The 20,836-nt window shown below is 42.1% G+C and overlaps 1 protein-coding gene across 5 annotated transcripts in view; it reads left to right on the top strand.

The window, feature by feature from the left end:
• The window catches only part of LMF1 (lipase maturation factor 1), a 343,636-nt gene that overhangs the window by 13,745 nt on the left and 309,055 nt on the right, over positions 1-20,836 (top strand). For 4 of the 5 annotated variants that reach the window (XM_043523957.1, XM_037911089.2, XM_043523958.1 and 1 more), the window contains exon 2: positions 4,586-4,895. In XM_043523957.1, coding sequence (XP_043379892.1) covers positions 4,586-4,895 — 310 coding nt within the window. Of the gene's footprint in view, positions 1-4,585; positions 4,896-20,836 lie in introns of those variants that run through there. The other variant, XM_043523961.1, reaches the window with a different exon arrangement.

The raw sequence follows: 20,836 nt of genomic DNA, 5'->3' as shown, positions 1-20,836 counted from the left end.
TGTGGGAAGAATAAAGTCTGGTGGATTGTAAGCAGCAAACTGCAAGGTCTGTGGCTTTCCATATACATCTCTACATAAATGTGCGCATGTATAGTATTGTACGCATGTGAATAATATGGTATAATAGTGGTGACATAGGTCTTCATAGTTTGGAGGTATAATGGAGTGATATTTGGGAGGAAACATAAGGACTTACCTGGGTAAGATGAGATTTGAACCACATTAGAAAATTTCCTAATGTGAATTGATTACAAAATTGTTACATTAAAAGTTCCAGAAATATAAATGCTTGTAAAAAAAAAAAAAAAAAAATCTTTATTTTGTGAGGTCTTCCTCCCCCCGCAAAAAAACGGTACAATTCTGAGATGTGCAGTTCATGCCAACTTATAATAGATATTTGCTGCTTTTAAACTTAAATACCCGGTACGATATTCTGCATATATAGTGTATACTTTTCTTCAATTGCCATAGTGTATATTTTTCCTAATTTGCCCTTTCCTTGTTTATCTTGCTTACAGTGCAGAAGTCTAATTTAGATTTTTTTTCGAAACTGATTAGCAGTTATGGGTTGGGTCAACAATTTGTGCAGCATTTAGAGGTAAATTTGATTAGCACTTTTTGAAAACTCTGCAGCAAATTGCAATGCTAATCAAGGTAAATCAAGCCATGTAGGGTTTTTTAAGGGCAGAGAATTTTTTTTTTTTAACCAAAGCAGAGATATTAAGTTGTCTGATGTTGGGGAGCATTATAATTCTGCTGGTTTCGTGTACTGAATCTTTTAGTTTTACAGTTCTGAGAAGAGCTTTGGTTTAAAAAAACACAAAACCCACCAGCATAAGGAATACTTTATATATATATTTTTTACATTTTACTTAGCTTATTGTCGTCAGAAGACAACTCTTAAGCTTTATGGTCAGCGTGTCCTTTTCTATCTCTAATCTAATGAAATGCCCTGCTTGGCTTTGTCGGTTTTTGTGTAAAATAGGTCAGTGAGGTTTTTTGAAAAGAAAAAATCTGCTGGTTTCCTGATTGAAAACCCATTGAAGTCAACGGGAATCCTTCTGTTAACTTCCGGCAGGCCCTTAGTGCTCATTCAGGAGAGAGCAAGAAGATAAATTTGGGTGTAATGCCAGAGTAATGGTTTTGAAGGGATTATTAAACAAATGCCACTGGAGATCCTTGTGTGTGTGTTCGGGGGGAGATGGTAGTGCAGTATTTTGATCATTATTAATCTGAAGCATGTTTCTTTCCTTCTCAAATGAGTAGGGGAGTTAGGTCAGGTTTAAAATACAAACTGAGGACCAGATTCAGACCCTGAGTGTTTGAGTGCGGACAATGGTGCGTGTCAAGAGCCTTATCCTGCGAGTCATTCAGCACCTCTCAGGAGACTCTAAGAACCTTGCAGGATTGGGCCCTTTGACGCTATATATAGACTGGCTGCAGCACCCCACAGCGGGATTATTCCTGCCATGGGATCTGTACGAGGTGGGAGATGGGTCACACGCTGACCCCAGCCTTCCTCCTGGTACGCTCCTTTCGTTCTCGATGTAGCAGTTGGGCCCTGATTTTTATAGTTAATCAAACCTCCAGGTCGCAATGGTTCCAAGTTGCAGCAAAGCTTGGCTTCGCATACAGAATTTGCAGAGGGAGCCCATATCCACGGGAAAATAACAGTCAGCACAGTTCCATATACCTGCACCAGGATTTATGCAGGCACTATGTTTAGATATGTTGCTGTCTGTGGACATCAAAATTGTTGTCCGCACCACAGCATCCCTCAGTTTAGGATGGATTTGAGCATGAGTGAGGAGGGGGGAAATAATCAGTGGTGTAGCATTTTCAATTTTGTAAGACTTGTTGCTGTAAGTGACGTGGCCAGTAATCGGATAATGCTTGAAACAGGGAGTGAAATGTACGGAGCCTAATCAGGAAATATTGTCCCTCATCATTTCTCTGACAGAGGAGATGACTGCAGTTACAAACTGCAAGCTGGTAACTGGCGGAGATTCCTAAAATATGAGATAATTCCTAGAAACTGACCGACTTTCTCTGCAGTACATCAAATTCTAGGTCTGTGATCTGTAATTAAATTGCTTATATACTGTTAAAAAAAGCATTTGGCTGTTCTTAGATTGTCCGGTTGAAGGATGTAGGTATTATAAGTAGGAGAGCTGTAGTGACATGTAAAAGTAGCAATTTATAGGACAAGAAAATATTAAGTCTTTACATTTTGAACATGCCAGTATGTGAGAGGATACAGGGATCCAGCCCATAGCATAACTACACTCTTACGACTAAAATAGTTGCATTCTTGTGAGCATTAACTGTCAAATGGCCAAAGTAGCTTGAAGCATCCTAGATACTGAATGTTATCTCATGAGCCATCACATTAACGTATCAGGGTATTTTTAAACATGGTTCTGTGAAAGAAAAATTCTAATATTTGGGAGTTTTATACAGATTTTTTTCCCAAAGCTAGGCTATACCACTGCAAATAGAACCTCTTCTCTGTGTGCTGTGGGTTAATTATTGCCCAAAGCATTAGAAAACCGTTATTACAAATTAAAATCGGCACTCTCCATGCTGCTGCTGCTGGAGCTGTTGAATATTTACATTGTACAGTATTTTGAATGTTGCCTTCAGATAATGAAAATATCTTGGGGGAAAAGTAGGAGAGGAAGATGGTGCAGCTATCCCCATCCTGCTAAAATCATAGGGGTGTTGTCCCTCCTCTACCTAGCTTGAGTAAGGGGGTTTCCTTACAGCTCCTCATTTGCCTGGGCTATTGCAATGAGAGCTCCTTCCCCCTCCCCTCCGCCCCAGCGTTACGTTCTCCTTTAACCACTGTTTATATGGAGTGGTTTCCAATCCAGCCAAGGCCTCCAAGTGCCTTGCAAACATGAAAGCGTTAGCTTCACAACCGCATCATTAGGCAGGCTAATACCGAACGCAGACGAGGAAAGTCACACACTGAGTGTGAGGCAGAGCTGGGCCAAGAACCTAGGAGTCGTCTGCTAAGGGACTTGGTGACTTTTGCTAAGTCCTCTGCCTTGACCGCAATATGGTCCTTTCCTTTTTGTTGAAAATACTTTGTCCTGACATAGAAGTAAATGCCTCCAGAGGGCCATGAAATGCCATTCCTATGCTTGCGTTTCCTAGAGGACAGCAAAGACTATCACGGCTTCAGGATTCCCTGAATCCTCTTTACTCTCCAAGATACTGTAAGGAGGTATGGCCTATATGGAGTTCTTTTCACAATGTACCTTAAATCCCCATTTGAGACTCTCTTTCCCCGTAGAAGAGCGTTCACTGGAATTGATACACAAGAGGGGTTTGATATGAAATGGTCATATTGAAATGATGCATCAGAAATGATAGTGGGCCAGATTCTTATTAGGATCTGGCCACTTTGCACCACCCAGACAGCACAAAAAGGATGAGTACTGGCTGTAGCTGGCCAGTTGAAAATTCCCCTGGCATGGGAGAACTCTTGGAGGGTATCAAACTGGTGGAGCTGGCTCCTGCATCTGTCCATGCCCTGGGTAGATTGGTGCATGATCCTTTGAGGACCACATGTTGACAGTTAAAGCAGCCTCTAAGCTATACCTCTCAGACTGGTGTCAGCATAGACAGTCCCTCATAATCAGGCAGCTGTAACGAGCATCTTGCCACCCCTCCACTCTCTGGCGCTGAGTGGAATTTGGCTGCAGGAGAGAATCTGCCTTGTTGCGACTATGATGTGTCCTCTTTGCTGACTTTTTGTTAGCAGGACTTGCCATCTCCCTCCTGAAAGCTGTGAACCACATTCTCTTTCCTGAGGGCATGGGAGTGGATGTGTAACTGACTTAGCAGCCTTTGATCTGGGTGGCAAGTGCTAATGCTACTGTTGGTATTAGAGAGGGATCCAAAGATGCCCAGAAGTTGGCAGGCCTGATCTCGGTTATCTCTGTTTACCATTTGAGGCACTGATGCCTAATGAACAGAACAATTGCCTGAGTTCTGCTCCTAACTCTGGTGTGTGCGTGACCTTGGGCAAGTTGCTTAATCTTGCTGTTTCCATGTACTCACTGGTAACATCGGGATGTTGCATATCGCGTGTGTGGGTGGGTGGGTCTGGGTGGGATTGTGAGGTTTAGCTGATGTTATGTAAAACATTTCATTTGAGACCGTTGGATGAAAGACTCTATGCAAGTGCAAAACAATATCATTTGGTTCCTGGGTCTGAGTGTGTTGTTTCCATATTAGATTTAGCTCGGTGGGTGGCTGATGATTTCTTTAGTAATTTGTTGCTGTTGCTACTGACATTGCCAGCAACCAATGAAATATCCATCTTGGAGAAACTCGTATTTTCCCCAAAACAGACTCTGCATAAATTCCCTGTGCTAAGGGATACAGTGTTTATGGGATTCCCATGCCTTATTTATCAAATTGAATAGAAGTGGCTGTTTTGTATTCTACTGGAGAGAAGGAGGTGTTAATGCATTCATACCCAATGCACAGATACACCTCCACCATGCTGGGCTTGAAAGATGTCCCTCTGTGATGTATTTTAATGACATTTTCATTTTTGTTTTTTTTCTCCTAGTTGTCGCTTTTTTGGTGGCATACCATCAAAACAAGCAGCTGATAGGGGAGAAGGGACTGCTGCCATGCAAACTGTACTTGCAGAACGTCAAACGGTATTTCAAAGGGAAGATTAACCTGGATTCCTTGAACTATGCCCCAACCATCATCTGGTTCCTGGACTGGTCTGATATGGACAGAAACCTGGACTACCTTGCTGGCCTTGGCTTGGGAGTTTCGGCTTACGTGTTGGTCACTGGATGTGCAAACATGATCCTTATGGCCATTCTATGGATTCTCTACCTCTCGTTGGTTAACGTTGGACAGATCTGGTAGGTTGACAAACTTTCTCCTCTGATTTTCTCTTTGTAATTTCTCACCGTGCATTGTACAGATAAGCTTTTGTGCTCCTGAAAGATGGAGACACGCTAAGTCATTACATAGGCACATTGAAGAAAGAATGTACCCTTCAGAAAGAAAAATACAGATTGGCTAACTTGTTATGGGCCTAATTCTGTTCTTGCCTGAATCTTACACTGGTGTAACACCATTAATTTTGACAGAGTGCCTCCTGATTTACATCATTGTGAGTAAGAACAGAATCAGACCGATAACATAACTTTAGTACATGGTATCCCTGCAGTGGGGCATATTCTTTCCTTACGCTAGCTAGGTAACTCATGAGCTTTTGGTTTGAGCAAGATTATTCTTTCATTTAAAGCTGGAACAGCACCAGCCCCGTCTCATGAATAGATTACAGCACGTTATCTTTGTGCCTGGTTAAAATAAAATTTAAAAGGCTCAACGTTTTAAATATCAGGGGCAGGAGGAAAGGATGGTTGTCCATTGCCTGTGCTCTTCAACAGTTTCTGGAGGTGTAACTACCAAATTCAGTGACTTCTCTGGCCTGCATCGTACCCTTAATCTGCAGTGTAACTTTATGGGATGTAACAGGTTTCAGAGTAGCAGCCGTGTTAGTTTGTATCTGCAAAAAGAACAGGAGGAGTCGTGGCACCTTAGAGACTAACAAATTTATTTGAGCATAAGCTTTCGTGGGCTGCAGCCCACTTCATCAGATGCATGGAATGGAACATATAGTAAGAAGATATATATACATACAGAGAACATGAAAAGGTGGAAGTTGCCATACCAACTCTAAGAGGCTAATTAATTAAGATGAGCTATTATCAGCAGGAGAAAAAAAAACTTTTGTAGCCATAAAAATGTTGGCATAGTGTGGGGCCATGCGGGTACCCATAGCAGTGCCGCTGACTTGAAGGTATACATTGTCCCCAAATATGAAATAGTTGTGGGTGAGGACAAAGTCACAAAGTTGAGCCACCAAGTTTGCCATGACGTTATTGGGGATACTGTTCCTGATAGCTTGTAGTCCATCTCTATGTGGAATGTTGGTGTAGAGGGCTTCTACATCCATAGTGGCCAGGATAAATGGACAGAAATCTGACATCAGGAATCATAACATTCAAAAACCAGTAGGAGAATACTTCAGCCTCTCTGGTCACTCAGTAACAGACTTAAAGTTGGCAATTTTGCAACAGAAAAGCTTCAAAAACAGACTCCAAAGAGAAACTGCTGAGCTGGAATTAATTTTGCGAACTAGATACCATTAACTTGGGCTTGATTAGAGACTGGGAGTGGCTGGGTTATTTCACAAACTGAATCCATTTCCCCATGTTAAGTATCCTCACAGCTTCTTGTCAACTGTCTGAAATGGGCCATCTTGATTACCACTACAAAAGTTTTTTTTCTCCTGCTGATAATAGCTCATCTTAATTAATTAGCCTCTTAGAGTTGGTATGGCAACTTCCACCTTTTCATGTTCTCTGTATGTGTGTATATATCGTCTTACTTTATGTTCCATTCTATGCATCTGATGAAGTGGGCTGTAGCCCACGAAAGCTTATGCTCAAATAAATTTGTTAGTCTCTAAGGGGCCACAAGTACTCCTGTTCTTTATGGGATGTACTCATTAAAATAGTGCTGGATAAAATTACAGTGTTAGTAAAAGTTGAGAAAGCACAACAGATCTTGCCAGTCACCCTGAGGAATGATAGTCACCCTGATAAAGCTAAAAACTGTAACTGGTAGTGACCATGGTATAGCCACAGGGTATGACACATCTACCCTAACACTGAGCAGTATTTTGTGTACATGCCTTTTTCTTTCTCCTGTAGCTTGCTCCCAAAATGCGTGTGCCTAATTCCTTACCTGAGCCAATTTGTCCAGACCTGTCTGTGATTGCACAGCTCTTCTATTTAAAGAAAGTGAAAAAAATGGCAGATGTTAAACATCATCCCACTCAGCTTTAGCCTACTTGAGAACCCCTCCACCACTCTGTGTGCAGTAGGGAAATTTTAGTAATTAGGGGATCCCCCTAATGAGTTAAGTGTACTTCATTCAGCTCTGCAATTACGAGAAATCCAGAATAAGGCCACAGTGGCATGACAAGGGGTTTTAAGGGGTATCCTTCCATTGCTTCTACTCCTGAGCTAGTTCGAAAACCTCTCTGCTCATCTCTAGGCACCTGTACATCCCTGCTGGCTGTTAGCTTTTTCAGAAGGACTTGAAATGCCACCTGGTCCCCATTCGTGGCAGCCATGGGAATGTATGTAATTGTATCCGCTAAAGCCAGATAGTGTATTTAACTCCCTTGTGACTCCTTTTGCCCATCTGTAAAAAGTGCATCATAATTACAGCTGCGGAGTTTGGGGGTTGGAAGCTGAGGCTGAGATTCCTCAAAGTCCTGGGGTGCTTGGTTTTGATTTGGCCTGTTAGGAGAGGAAGGGTCTAGAGAGAAGCTTGAGATCCAAATCCCAATTTCGTGCGGATTGGATGGATTTTCAGGTGTGGTGCTGGTCCCTCACTAATGTTACTCCATCCCCACGAGGAGCGTCATGAGGCATAATTCATTAATGTCTGTGAGGCGGGCAGGAGAGCTGGGCTAAGGCGCCATGTGAACGGCAGCCTCTTAAGCTTGTATTGATTTATAAGAATGAACCTGTTCGGCTTGTTCCGTCTCGTGCAGCTACCCAGTCATGCTTGCTCCTCAAGCCCCTTGCTCCGAGCCACTTCCACCACTAATAAGCGTGCTCAGAGGAGAGGTGTGACCTCTTCTTGGCAGGCGTTAGAGGTGTAGCAGTCTCGCTGAGCAGCTAACTTTCTGCCAGAAATAAATCCTGCCGCAATCTGTGCCAGTGTAACTGCTGCTGAGGGGCTACCGTTGGGGTTTTCCAAGTCTTTAAAGGCAAGGGAGGGTGATGATGTGCGTGGGCACGGGGGCGGGGACTTTTCCCCCCAGTAATGGATGGAACCGCAACCGCTACCCAGCAGACCTTATCCAAATGTCCCTTCCTGAGTGGGTGTATGGCTCGGGAGTTCATGGCCAAGCTTTAGGTCCCTTTGTAACTCGGAAGACCGTGAATCATCTCACGGGAATGTGAGCCAAGCCCAAAGTTTGCATTCTGTGGATGCTGTGGTTTGAAGGAATTGCCTCCTGATTTTTGAGATAGGATTGTACTTCGCTTTGTTTTGCTAGTTCATTTGGAGCTTGTCAGTTACCCTGTCGTACACAGGTAATTTATGGCCTCTGGTAGCAGGTTCTGAGTTGAATGGGGGGTGGGAAGGAAAATAGGTGTTGCTCAGTTTCCTCTCAGCTTAGTTGTGGCATGAAATATATTAACCAGGAAATTGGGCTCAGGTTGTAGAGGGGTGTAGAAATCAAAGTGACCCAGTGCTACAGTTCATTCAACCATGGTTACATTTTTCATTAGGTCCTCTGCAATGGGTCACTGCGTGGCCAAGACCATATTATCATTGTGCGTACACTGTGACATTCAGTTCCACAGGGAAGTAGATGCCGGGTGCCTGGGTGCTTACAATGCAAAAGAGCACCGGGGAGGGGGGAATGAATTGATTTTCCCTCTCGTGGCGGCCCCCCCACCCCCCAAGACGTGAAGAATTCTTGGGATGCACTCGATAGACCTGTGCCTTCTGAAATTAAATGGATTTTGCCTTTGACCTCAGTGGGAGCAGGAGAAAGCCTTAAAATGGCAGGTAGCCGATTGTATTAGCTCTATTTACAAATAAATACATGTTCACTTTTTGTAGATGGTTGCAAAGTCACCGTTGCTTCTTGTGGCCCTTTGTGACTTGGGTGGGCCCTGCAGTGGCCCTGCTCACTTGCTGGAGGATTCTCTGCTCCTTGAGGTCTTTAAACTACAATTTGAGGACTTCAATAGCACAGATATAGGTGTGAGGTTTTTTTTGTGGGAGTGGTGGGTGAAATTCTGTGGCCTGCGTTGTGCAGGAGGTCAGACTAGATGATCATAATGGTCCCTTCTGACCTAAATAAAAAAAAAAAAAAAATATCTATGTGTAGTTTTCCCGCTTGGGCTTGGCCCTTCAGCTAAGCCATTAACAAAGCCCACTCCTTCAGGGGGACACAACTCCAAACCCAACTCTAAACACAGAGTCTGTGCCCCAGTCTCTCGTTGCCGAGGGGCCTCTTCCCTCCTCTGATTCAAGTCTTTTCTGCCCACCCTTTGGGCTCAGCTTTGCCCTTCGCAGGCTTCTTTTTGTCTCTCCCCTCAGCCTCTCCTGGGCTCCTTCAGATTGCTCTCTGCTCTCTCCTGAGCCACCCCACCCAGGCCTTCCTGCCTGGAGTCTTCCACGGACCTTTGTCTGCCGTATGCTCTCACTCTGTCGCTGGGCTTCCTTCCTCTGATGCCAACCCTGCACAGTTGGGGTGGCGTGGGGCTAGTGGAACTGGGTTGACTGTCCCTTAGTGGGGCAGGATTCTCTGTTTCACAGACAAATAGTTAAATTCAGGGATTAGTTTAGGGTGACTAGGTGTGTGAGAGGCACTGGCATCTTTTCATGTCTGAGGTGGCCTCCTGTCATGTATTGGGCAGAGTGCAGTGCAGTCCCAGGCAGGTCATGTTTGGTTATACACATACAGTGTTCCTTGTTTCTATGCCAGCATTACTTGTGTGCCACAGAAATATGGTTTCTTAACCATGTTTTTTTTAAACTAAATAATTCAGAAATAAACAACCATGAAACTGCGGTTATAGACAGTTATTTGAAATAGAGAGAGGAACCTCACAGCAAGTCCCTGCATGGATAATTTTTGTGTCCCCCCCGCCCCCTTGTTTTAGGTAATGCGTCCCACCCTTGGGGCTCGGGAGGTTGATGAGATGCTTTGGGGGTGAATCCAGAGATTCTGAGTAGGACCCTTCCATGATTCTTCTCCCAAGATTTATGTTACCAGGCCCCCAGTCGGAATTACGTGATAATTTCTCAAAGAAGCTTTTCAGGGTACCAAGAAACAGATTATTCCATAATTGCCCATTATGGTGTTTCTAAAGCATCTGGTACTGACTGTTATCAGAGACAGGATACTGGGCTAAGACAGGCCAGAAGTCTGATCCGGTCTATCAACTCCTATGAGATTGCTGATTGGGAAGCCATTTCAAGGGAGATATGGGATTTTAAAGAGAGATACAATTTGCTGCTTCTTTATGCCAGCAAGGGACAATTTATTCTTTTTATGTCCTTTTTAAAAAAAAATTTTAATTTTAAATGTGTCTATTTGTTTTGGGCTGTAGTCTTCAGATATCTGACGCTGTTGACTGAGGGTGACTCTTTCAACTGCCGTCCAGCTGGCTTGAGCTCTGTAGCGAGAGGAAGCTTCGGTAGAGTAACTGTCTCTTTGAAAAGCAGGAAGGCATCAGCTGCATGCACTAGGTATATTAGACTTCCACTTCTTTGAAATACAGTGGCTGGAGAATAGTGTTCTGTTCCAGGGGAACCCTGAACTTTGCTATGACAACACCATGGAGAAAGAGTTAAAGGCCTTTGCCTACTGTATAAAAAACTATCATAGTTTGGTAGAAATGGCTGATACCAAATGAGGAGGAGAAGGCCAGACTGGTGGTTCAGGAAGTTGGTAATAGCAATAGGAAATAGAGTCCATCCTTGTGGGGTGCACAGCTGTCAAATGCCAGTGATGGCCTTTGAAAATGGTGGGTGGCTTGTGTGATGTGAATTGATGGGTCTCAATCCGGTTCCTAGAGGATGGCCTATGTTGTCAGACAACGGGTGGACCTGTTGGCGGTCTAGGCAGAGAGACCGAGGAATGACTATGCTGTTGAGACTTGGCTTCCCTCTGGGCTCTACAGGTGGTCTATCTGGGATAGAGTTCAGGCCCATGGTGTGTGGGAGAAGCTTGTACTGTCAATAGCTGGGCTGGGCTGTCCTGTGGATGCCCAGTGGGAGCAGAGTGCCAGGGCTCTGAATCTGGCATGTTACCGGCACTGCATCCGCTTGAAATTAATCTCTGTCCAGGTTCACATGCAACATGTAAAACGTATATGAATTAAATGAGACTGTAGATGTCGGGTTTAAGACTTAATCTAATTTTTGGCTTCTATTACTTCCTGGAACTCTGCCACTATTCTAGTCTCAGCCTGAAACTACTGACACTGCTGCTTACGTTTGATGCCTCTGCTGACTGTTGGGTAAGCTGGCTGTGATTGGATTCCCAGGTCAGGATAAGGATTACTTTAATGAAATTTGTGGGTTTTAAAAGCACACACTGACCTGGAACTAAATACTTAACTTTGTCAGCATGCTGCTGATGATACTTGTGGACCGTCTCTGATACAACACACTTTGGGTGTTTAGTTCCCAAATCTAGTATTCACAGAAACCAATGTGTTAATTTCAGTGGTCGTCAAATGTAGGACCAAGAATGCATCCTGGCTATATTTAAAAATGGATCCTGATATGGTACCTTTATAATTATAGTCACTTTGGTAACTTTGCACCTAGGTGATGTGTAGATGCGACTGTTACCCTGGAGTAATTCACTAGTATAACTGGGTGTGTTGGGACTGTTCATGGTAGGAGCATGGGTTGCTCTCGTATCCAACGCTCAAAGAGCCTGTGCTCCTAAAAGCACTTTCTTTGGTCTCTCTGTTTGTTTTTCCCTCCCGGCATGCTTTGCATTCATCCTTTGAAATGGAATGAGGCTGATCAGAATCTAAAAAACCACCATGAAATGCAGGATGAAGTAGTTGACTTATGAGTTGGTTGGAGAGCCCCATGTTGAGTGTTAGTAGTAACCCTCGTTGTCTTTAATGGTACAGCGTATCCCTGGTTTCAGGGGTGTGCTGCACAGTTAGTTCTTGTTTGGAAAAAAATAAAAAGCTGTTAAACCAGCTAAAGAATCCGAAAAAGTAAGTGTGTGCGTGCGTGTGTGCGTGCATGGAAACCCCTCAATATTTTTGTTCTTTTCTTTGTGGCCTCCATGGGTCCCAGCTCTCTACATTCCATCAAATGAAGAATACTGCTGCCCATATTCATTATGTTGGTAAATAATGAGAAGGACTGGTCACTAATACAGAGCGATCTGGATCACTTGCTAAGCTGGGTGCAGGACTCTAAAAGAGACGTGTGTGTGTGTGTGTGTGTCACAGTGGGTATTCAACTGAACATTATTAATTCTCAGTACTATACTGTGTCCACAAGAGCTAATGTGCTCTTTGCCGTATAAACACGGGAATGTCGAGTAGGGGTAGGGAGGTCGCATCACCTCTGTATTTGGGCACTGGTGTTTACCAGCGGCGCTGGAATATTTATGTGCAGTTCTGGTGTCCATACCTCAAGAAGGATGTTGAAATATTGGAGAGAGGGTTCAGAGAATGATTAAAGGTTTGGAAACCATGCCGTGTAGTGAGAGACTCAAAGAGATCAATCTGTCTGTCAAAGAGAAGGCTGGGGTGTGACTTGATCACAGTCATAGAAATTTGATTAGATGGCTCCTCAGTTTATTAGACAAAGGTATAACAAGATCCAATGGCTAGAAGTTGAAGCTAAACAAATTCAGACTGGAAATAAGGGGCAAATTTCTAGCAGTGAAGTATTTAACCACGGGAACATCTTACCAAGAATTGTAGTAGATTCTCCGTTACTGGACATTTTAAAATCAACACTGGACATTTTTGTAAAAGATCTGCTCTAGCTGGGCCATAGCTGTTCGGCTTAAAGAAGGAACTAATTTAGGGAAGACCGATGGACTGTGCTGTGCAGGAGGTTGGACTAAGTGATCACAGTGGTGCCTTCTGGCCTTAAAATCTGTCAGTCTTGCACACTCTAGACCTATAGAGTCACAGATCTGATGCAGAGTCTGTGTATATTTAGAGTCTGGAGTTGGAAAGGGAGTTGTTTAAATCCAGTTCACTCTTTGGCTGATTTCTGAGCCACATGGAGAGGCTCACAGGACATTCATTTTCATCCTGCGTCAGGTGGGAGGATCCTGGATGTCCACTGAAGGATCAAGGTGATAAAAAGAAAGGGAAAACAAATGGGAGAACACAAAGGGCTTCATGTATAGAATTCTGATGAGTCCCCCCGTCCCCCCGAGTGAAAAGTGAGCCCTGATCATTTTGTCAGCCTCCCAGCCCTTAATGGGATACAGCCTAGAATTGTTTGTCAGTCCATCTGCCAGAAGATACGAGACTGATTAAAGTCCTGCATAGGTCAAGTGTTTTTTAATGAGACTTAAAACCACAAACGCTCATGACAAAAAAGCCTTTCTTCTTTTTCTGTTATGAAGGCCCTTCAAAGAATGGCAATTTTAACTGCAGTTAAATTACATGCCCCTGAGACATGCTTTTATGACCTACATTATTACTGTCCTTGTAACTAGGCCCTAATGCTAAATCAAAAGCTGTTAATATTACGCCTAATCAGCTAATGATGACAAAACATTGGGTATCTGGGCCCAGGACTAAAGGAGTCACGTCCTCTTCACCTAAACCCTGGCTAAATATTACAGCATCTGCATCTACTTGGAAACCATCTGGCACAGTGGCTCCAAAGGGCATGTGAGTATGAATCAAATTGTATTTACTCTACTAACAACCTCAGGGGTTTGTACGGTAGTACAGTGCAGCTCAGTTTCACGCTCTCTTGTGGAAAAAGGTGTGCCTGGTCTTATGCTATCCCAAGTCTTTGTTAGTGGTCGCTCCGTCAATATTTCCACAGGGGAGGAAGACACTGAAAAGAACGTTGTAGCTATGCAGTGTGGTAACATTTTGTTGATTGGCTTGGAGACATACTCCCCGGAGTTCATGTAACTCCACTAAAATCTCAGTTTCTCAAGACCAAAAAAAAAAAAAAGAAAGGAATAGAATTTGGAATGCCCTATAGCTGTTATGGCAAGTATCTTACTAACTGTATCCCAGTATTAGACAATACACTTATCTTGTCTCTCTCTCTTAGCTATCATTTTCATTTTGTAAGCGACACAGGTAGAGGAGAGAGAGAGAGAGAGAGAAAGTGGTTTTGAGAAAAGATCTGAAAATATACAGCGAATAAATGAGGAAGCACAGAGCGATGGATAGGAGGCCAGTGCTAGATTAGTTTAAGGGCCTGTTTACATGGGTAAAAAGTATTCCAGAATAGCTCCCCATGTGGATGCTGATCTGGAATAAAAGTGATTTTATTCTAGAATGTTTGGAAACAAACTAATTATTGTGGAATAAAAGTGACTTTTATTCCAGACTAGCATGTGTATGCGGGGGGAGCTATTCTGGAACAGCAATTGAAAAGTCACTTATTCCACAATACCTATTCTGGTCAATATATCCACATAGATGAGCTTTAATGGAGGTAGCTGGGAAAGGGGCCATGAGAGAGAAGATTTCATAAGGTGTGCTGCAGCAAGTTAAGGGAGGTTCTTAAAACAGCAAGGGCAAGTTTGAACTAGACCTTGGGGGGGGAAAAATGGGGAACTAGTACTGATTATTATAGATTAATACTGGGGATGGAGGCGGCAGGGAGGAAGGTGCCTGCTGTGTCATCTGGAAATCAGTGATGATTTTGTTTTCTTCCAGATCATTGATAAAAGTTTTAAATAGTGTAGAGCAGATATCTGTGGGACCCCTTTAGAAACACACCCGCTCAATGAGGATTCCCTGCTTACGGCTACATTTTGAGACTTATCATTTAGCCAGCTTTTAATCCATTTAATGTGTGCCATGTTGATTTCTGTGTCGTTTTAGTTTCTTAATCAAAATGTTGTGTGGTACCAAGCCAAATGCCTTATTACATCTATGTCTATTACATCAACACTATTGCCTGTATCAAGCAAACTTGTCACCTCATAAAACAAAATATCAAGTTAGACCAGGGCTGTTTTCCATAAAGCAATTTTGCCTGGGATCTGACATACCTATAGTACCCGGGTTATCCCATGTACCTGTTCGTGCTGAGAAATGCGTCTACATCTCTGCTTGGCAGTGCAGAGCAATAACTAGCAATGGGCCGCTTGATGAACCTTTGTTACACCTGTGGGATCTCCATAAATGAGGCTTTATAGTAATTGGGACACCACCCTTTTAACAGAAACTCTGACCAATCCAAACTGTTTCTGTGTAAATGACAGTGTTCCTGTTTGTACATACAGTATTCCATTTGTGAAGATTAATTACACTTTTTCCCTTTTACTATCTTGAGGTGATGAATTGCAGACACAGATTTTGTGCTAACGTTACCTTTTCATGTTTGTCTGCTATGGGATACAACATCTGAAGATTTTATTAAACAGGTGTGATACTCTGTCAAGTGTGCTCTTAATTAATACAACAGCTCCATTTATTTGCCTCAGAGCTTATTCTGAATAAAATAAAAATGTAAATGTAATAAACAAGCGAATGTGCTATAGAGTTGAGAGTGAGATAAATCAAGATGAGACTTCAGCACTGTTTAGGATTATAAAATTGAATGATTAGATTATTTTATCTTGCCTCTTTGATCAGGAAGTGGGAACGAGACCTCCTTTGTATTGGAGATCAAAACCAAAGATGAGCAAAATTAAAAGGACGTGCAGAAAAATGTAGCTTCTCTTCTCAGTCGTTGACTCCTGGGGAAAATGAAGTTTCCAGTTACAACTGTGGTCATACAGTCTTCGAACGTGAGGTCTGCAGCTGCATCATTAAACACAGTAGCACCATCTCTAAATTAATCTGGGTTTCTGCTGCACGCTCTGAGACAGGGATGGAGAGAATTAAAGGAAGGCTGAGGGAGGGGTTGAAAACTGTTCTTTCAAATGTGACTTCTTGATGGAGTCTGTTAGGAGAAGGAGACTGTGTGTTTGGTTGAAAACTGAAACAAAAAAAGGAATGCATTTTAGGTGAAAGCAGAGAAATGACGTTGTACAAAGTGTGAAACAATACTGTGGATTTTTATATGTCCTTTCATTTGAGGATCTCAGAGTTCTGCCAGGCATAAAACATAGCCTCTTAACATTCCCTAAATATTATGCCCCTGTTTATTCGATCAATGGGGAGCCTGAGGCACTGAGGGCAAATCTTCATGGTGCCGCTCAGAAAGTTGGTAAATTAATTAAAGATGTGAAGTCAAAGTGCATTAATCCCCTGTGTGGATGCTCATTCAGAAGTGAAGTGGCCTTCGTTCACTGTTGCTTAACCCTTTCCTGCGTGTTCCCCATGTAGACAAGTCCTGAGAGTTCGTGAGCCATGCAGGAAATCAATGGTAGAAGTGGGAAAAGAATCCTCACACCTTGACTCTTATGCACTGACCATCTTTTACATTCGGGAAGACACTTTCACTGCAGAGGTGGGAGGTGTGTGTTTGTCCAATGACTTGTTTTGAACTTGGACAAACCATTTCATCCACCTGTGCCTCAGTTTACCTTTTTGCCAAGTGGAGGTAAGAATGCTTACCTGTCTCATAGGAGCACTGGGCACCCTCATATTAGTAAAGCACTTTTGGGCCCTCATAAAAAAATACTCAAGAAATGCAGATGATTGATACGGTGTGTAACTTTTGTATGTGCTTTTACAAAGTGTTCTTGCCCAGGGATTTTGCTGAATTTAAAGTTTAATTAAAAGCAACATGTTATTTTGACAACTGTATTTGAAATTATTTGAATCTTGTTAGGGGCCTTACATTTTTTTAAGTAAGCTTTATTACAGCTTGGCTCTGTCTGTTTTTCTAGCTCTCAAAAGTATCCCAACAACAACAACAACAACAAAAGTTGAATCTTATTCTTTTATCTGCTCTTTGCTTTGGCAATAAACCTCAGGAATTTCTTTGTTATTAAGGATTGCTGCTTGACATCCCCCTTTCTCCTCTCCCCTAAAAAAAAAAAAAAGGATTATCTCTAGAAACTTAAACCGAAAGTTAAAGGATCTCAGGGGGTCATCCTTCCTGTAGAGGAAGCTGGTTTTGGCACTTCCTACTCATACAGAAAAGAGCGAGCATATCAGTTTCAAAGAATGTTGTGAGCAGTTGATATGACATACTAATGAAACAAAGATTATTACCATGTGACGCTATTGCTTTGCAATACAATTGGGAGCTAATGATACTAATGAAAAACATGTTTGCATTTGAAAGATAAAAATGTAACGATGGCTGATGTCAGTCATGAATCATTTAATATTTTCCTCGAAATGTCAAGTTTTCCCCTCCCCACTCCTGTCATTTTGGTATAATCAACCGTCCTTTAAAAAGGGAGTGTTGCTTATTTATATGTTTGCACAGCACAGTGGGACTCCAATCCTGATAGGTGCTAGTGCCGTACGACGAAAAGATAATCCTATGGATGCCTTTGAATTTTAGATCTTTAAGTGCTGGGAATTTCTAAGTAAAGAGAATGATTCCCCCCTCCCTTTGTTTTGTTTTGAGACAGTAAGTAACATTTAATAGAATAAGAAGACTAGGCAATTAGCTGTTTGTAAATAATGTAAGTTGCGATTTTCAAAAGTTCCTAAAGGGTTAGGAACCCAACTTCTATTAAAAGTCAATGGGATTTAGGCACCCAGCACCCTTCAGATCCTTCAAAAATCCCTGTTTATTCGATGATGGTGAAATGGTTTGAAAAAAACAGGTAGAAGTGACATTTACGAATGGGGCAAATTCGTCCATAGTGTGAGCTAGTTTGTGAAGTTGGACCAGATTTGCTCAGGACTGAAAGAGCTTTTGTTGGTAGGAGAAGAGTTCTCAAATGTCATGCTGTATGGTGAAAACTGTTGGTCGCAGGGATCAAAGAGAATTTCATTCCCCCCACCTCCTTTTTTATTTTATTTTTTGCAGTTATCAAGGAGCCTTGTTTCTTTTTCTTGGCCTTCTGTTAGATTTAAGTTTGCATTAGGTCTAGTTATTGGCTACTACCAGTCACAAGGTGCTAGAGTCAATACACCTATTATCAGATCCATGACAAATTGAATTTGTCTATTTAAATACAAATATTTAAAAAAACATATGTGCCCGTGCCTCTCATGTTATTGTATGATACTCCAGGAAATTATAATAATTCTGCTAGGGCCATTGGTTTTAGAGCGATTAAGTGTCCGTTTCAGAGGGCTGAAGCGTTAATACTGTATAAAAACATCAATGTTTGTGTGAACCTGCAATTTTTTAATCTAAAAATGTCTTAAATGAAATTCTTCTCTTCCTTTGATTTATAGTATTTGTTGGTAAAATAGATAGTTTAGGCTTCACTTAAATTAAAATTACCTACGGGTCACCAAACGAAATTAATAGGCAGCAGGTTTAAAACAAACAAAGGGAAGTATTTCTTCACACAACGCACAGTCTGCCTGTGGAACTCTTTGCCAGAGGAGGTCGTGAAGGCCAAGACTATAACATGGTTCAAAAAAGAGCTAGATAAATTCACGGAGGATAGGTCCATCAATGGCTTTTAGCCGGAATGGGCAGGGCTGGTATCCCTAGCCTCTGTTTGCCAGAAGCTGGGAATGGGCGACAGGAGATGGATCACTTGATGATGACCTGTTCTGTTCATTCCCTCTGGGGCACGTGGCATTGGCTGCTGTCAGAAGACAGGATACTGGGCTAGATGGACCTTTGGTCTGACCCAGTAGGGCCGTTCTTATATTTTAAAGGTTGTGTTGGTATAAGAGTAAGCAAAAATCTGTTTAAAAAAATCACTGACTCATCAGTTAGTAAGTACTCTGGATATCTTCTGTTGCATAGCACTTATCTTTATACAAGGTACAATGTCAATATCTATGCTAGGAAACTCTGGCATTTCCAAGGACTGTTTAGATACCTGGAATGCCTGTAAAAATACTTTGTGTCCATACATAAAAGCGCTCCAGACGTTCCAGTACTGATATGACTGCATCAGATACTGAGAATTGCAGCTGCATTGGCGCAGTTGGTCCTCCCAGTGAGACACCGTGATGCTCCCGACAGCAACGAGTACTGTATATGTTTACATATAAGCTTCTCCAGTCACCTGTTTGAAAATTTGAGCTTATAGCCATTTTATCATGCTGTCTTAATCCTTAGCACTTCTTACCTAAATGTCAAATCTCTTGGTTGCCTAATATTAAGAAGTGGTGTTGTCCCAGAATATTAGAGACAAGGTGGGTGAGGTAATATCTTTTATTGGACCAATGCAAGTTGTCTCCGTAATATTAAGAAAACACAGAGGAAGCTGGTGATGTGTATCAGTTGCTTAGCTTCGTAAAAAGCACAAGAAAATAACTTCCTGTAACTTGATGCACTGATCTCAAAGGCAGTGTTAGTGAAAAACACGATTTTTTTGCACCCCTTTTATTTTAAATTTAATCTGATGAAAAGAATGAATAGATCATCAACAAAAGGGAGTGGTGGTGGTAGGGGGTCACACATCAGGGAAGGAGTGGCTTTTATCATATAAATTTTTGTGGCATCTACAATGTTCTAAAATCTATCCACACATGGAAATACACACTGTCTCTCTCAGAGTGTGTTTACAGTCAAAGAAACTTATCAGAAGATTGCATGGTTAATGCGAAGGTTGTGTGGTCTTTAGTGTCTCTGGCAGAGCCCTGTGGTACTACCAGATGAATATTTTTAATTTTGTATTATGTGCCACATCTAATTTTCAGCTGTTGGTTTGGATATTGATTCCACAGCTGAACGACTTAAGAAAAGAATGAATAATGTTTTTAATGAATGCTTTTAAAAAGTTGTAACTTGCCAAATACCTTCATGCAGACAGTGCAGCCCAGCATATGTTCATCTTGCTTAACTAATCTAACTTTTTGGAGCTGCCTGATGGCTTGTGGTTGGAAAGAAGGTTAATGCTCTGATTGGTACAGATTAAAAGCAATCAGGGGTTAGGGAAGTGTCCAAGCCCTCTACAGAATCTTTGTATTCGCTAATTTCTTTAAGGGCCTGATTCTGGAAACTCTTACTACTGAAAGTAAGCTCATTAGCTAGCCTGGCACTACTCATAAGAGTAAATATTTGCAGGGTCAAGACATGTTGTTTGATGAGCGCTTCAGAAATATTTGAATAAACGGAAGTTCTCTCTCTGAGAATGAGTAGATTCAGGCCCCATGGGACATGCCCCTGTAATCAATAGCAGAAGGCATATGGAAACATATAGTACTTTCAGAATAAGGAATTGGAGTCTTATAGAACTTTAATGTGGAAGAAACCAAAAGAGTCATATAGAAACTACCGTAAAACCTACAGAACGTGGTAGAAAATGATAGCCTTTCTGTAGGCTCGTATTTAGCGGGGAATTATATTCCGTCTGTAGGATTGTTAAAAACAAAACCATACGAAGGTTGTTCTGTGAAATTCTATATGACTTTACATAAATCCTGGAGGTTCAAGGAAGACTTTATTTGAGAATAAAACAAGGAACTGACAGCCAGGCAGGCAGAATACGTCTGCCAAGCAGGGTGTCAACAGGTGGTATATGAAACTTTCCGACTACTATTTTCTGTATGAAAGCTGAACTCCAATGTTTCTGTCATCTCTGTCTTCCCTGACCGTGTGTCTGTGCATGTGCACAGATACACCCAAAAATACTCTAATAGAACTGACCTTTTGTTCCAGGGCTTCAGCTTATTTAAACCAGCAACCTTTTTGTTTTTTTTCCACCAAATATCCGTTTTCACTTGCTGTGCACAATTTTTTACTTTGAGTTCTCTCTCTCTCAGTAAGCACAGTGATTTCCATAAAAGTAGGGCAGCCCGATCCAGCTCCCATTGAAGTCAGTGGCAAGGCTCCTATTGATTTCAGCGGGAGTCAGATCCAACCCAGAGTGGGGAAAAGTTTGCAATACTTCCTTTCATTCTCCCTCTTTGCTTCCTGCGCCGGTGTCACGTTTTGTGCTTTTGATTCATAGTCCAATTTAAGGAGCAGCTTCAAGCAGGATTCCACGGGCTGCCATTTCAGTGACTGGTTTTGGCAATGGAAC

This window comes from Chelonia mydas, chromosome 10, assembly GCF_015237465.2.
Source record: "Chelonia mydas isolate rCheMyd1 chromosome 10, rCheMyd1.pri.v2, whole genome shotgun sequence".
NCBI classification, from domain to species: domain Eukaryota; kingdom Metazoa; phylum Chordata; order Testudines; family Cheloniidae; genus Chelonia; species Chelonia mydas.
Note: the sequence above shows the minus strand (reverse complement) of the source record. Positions and strands in the feature narration are given on the sequence as shown.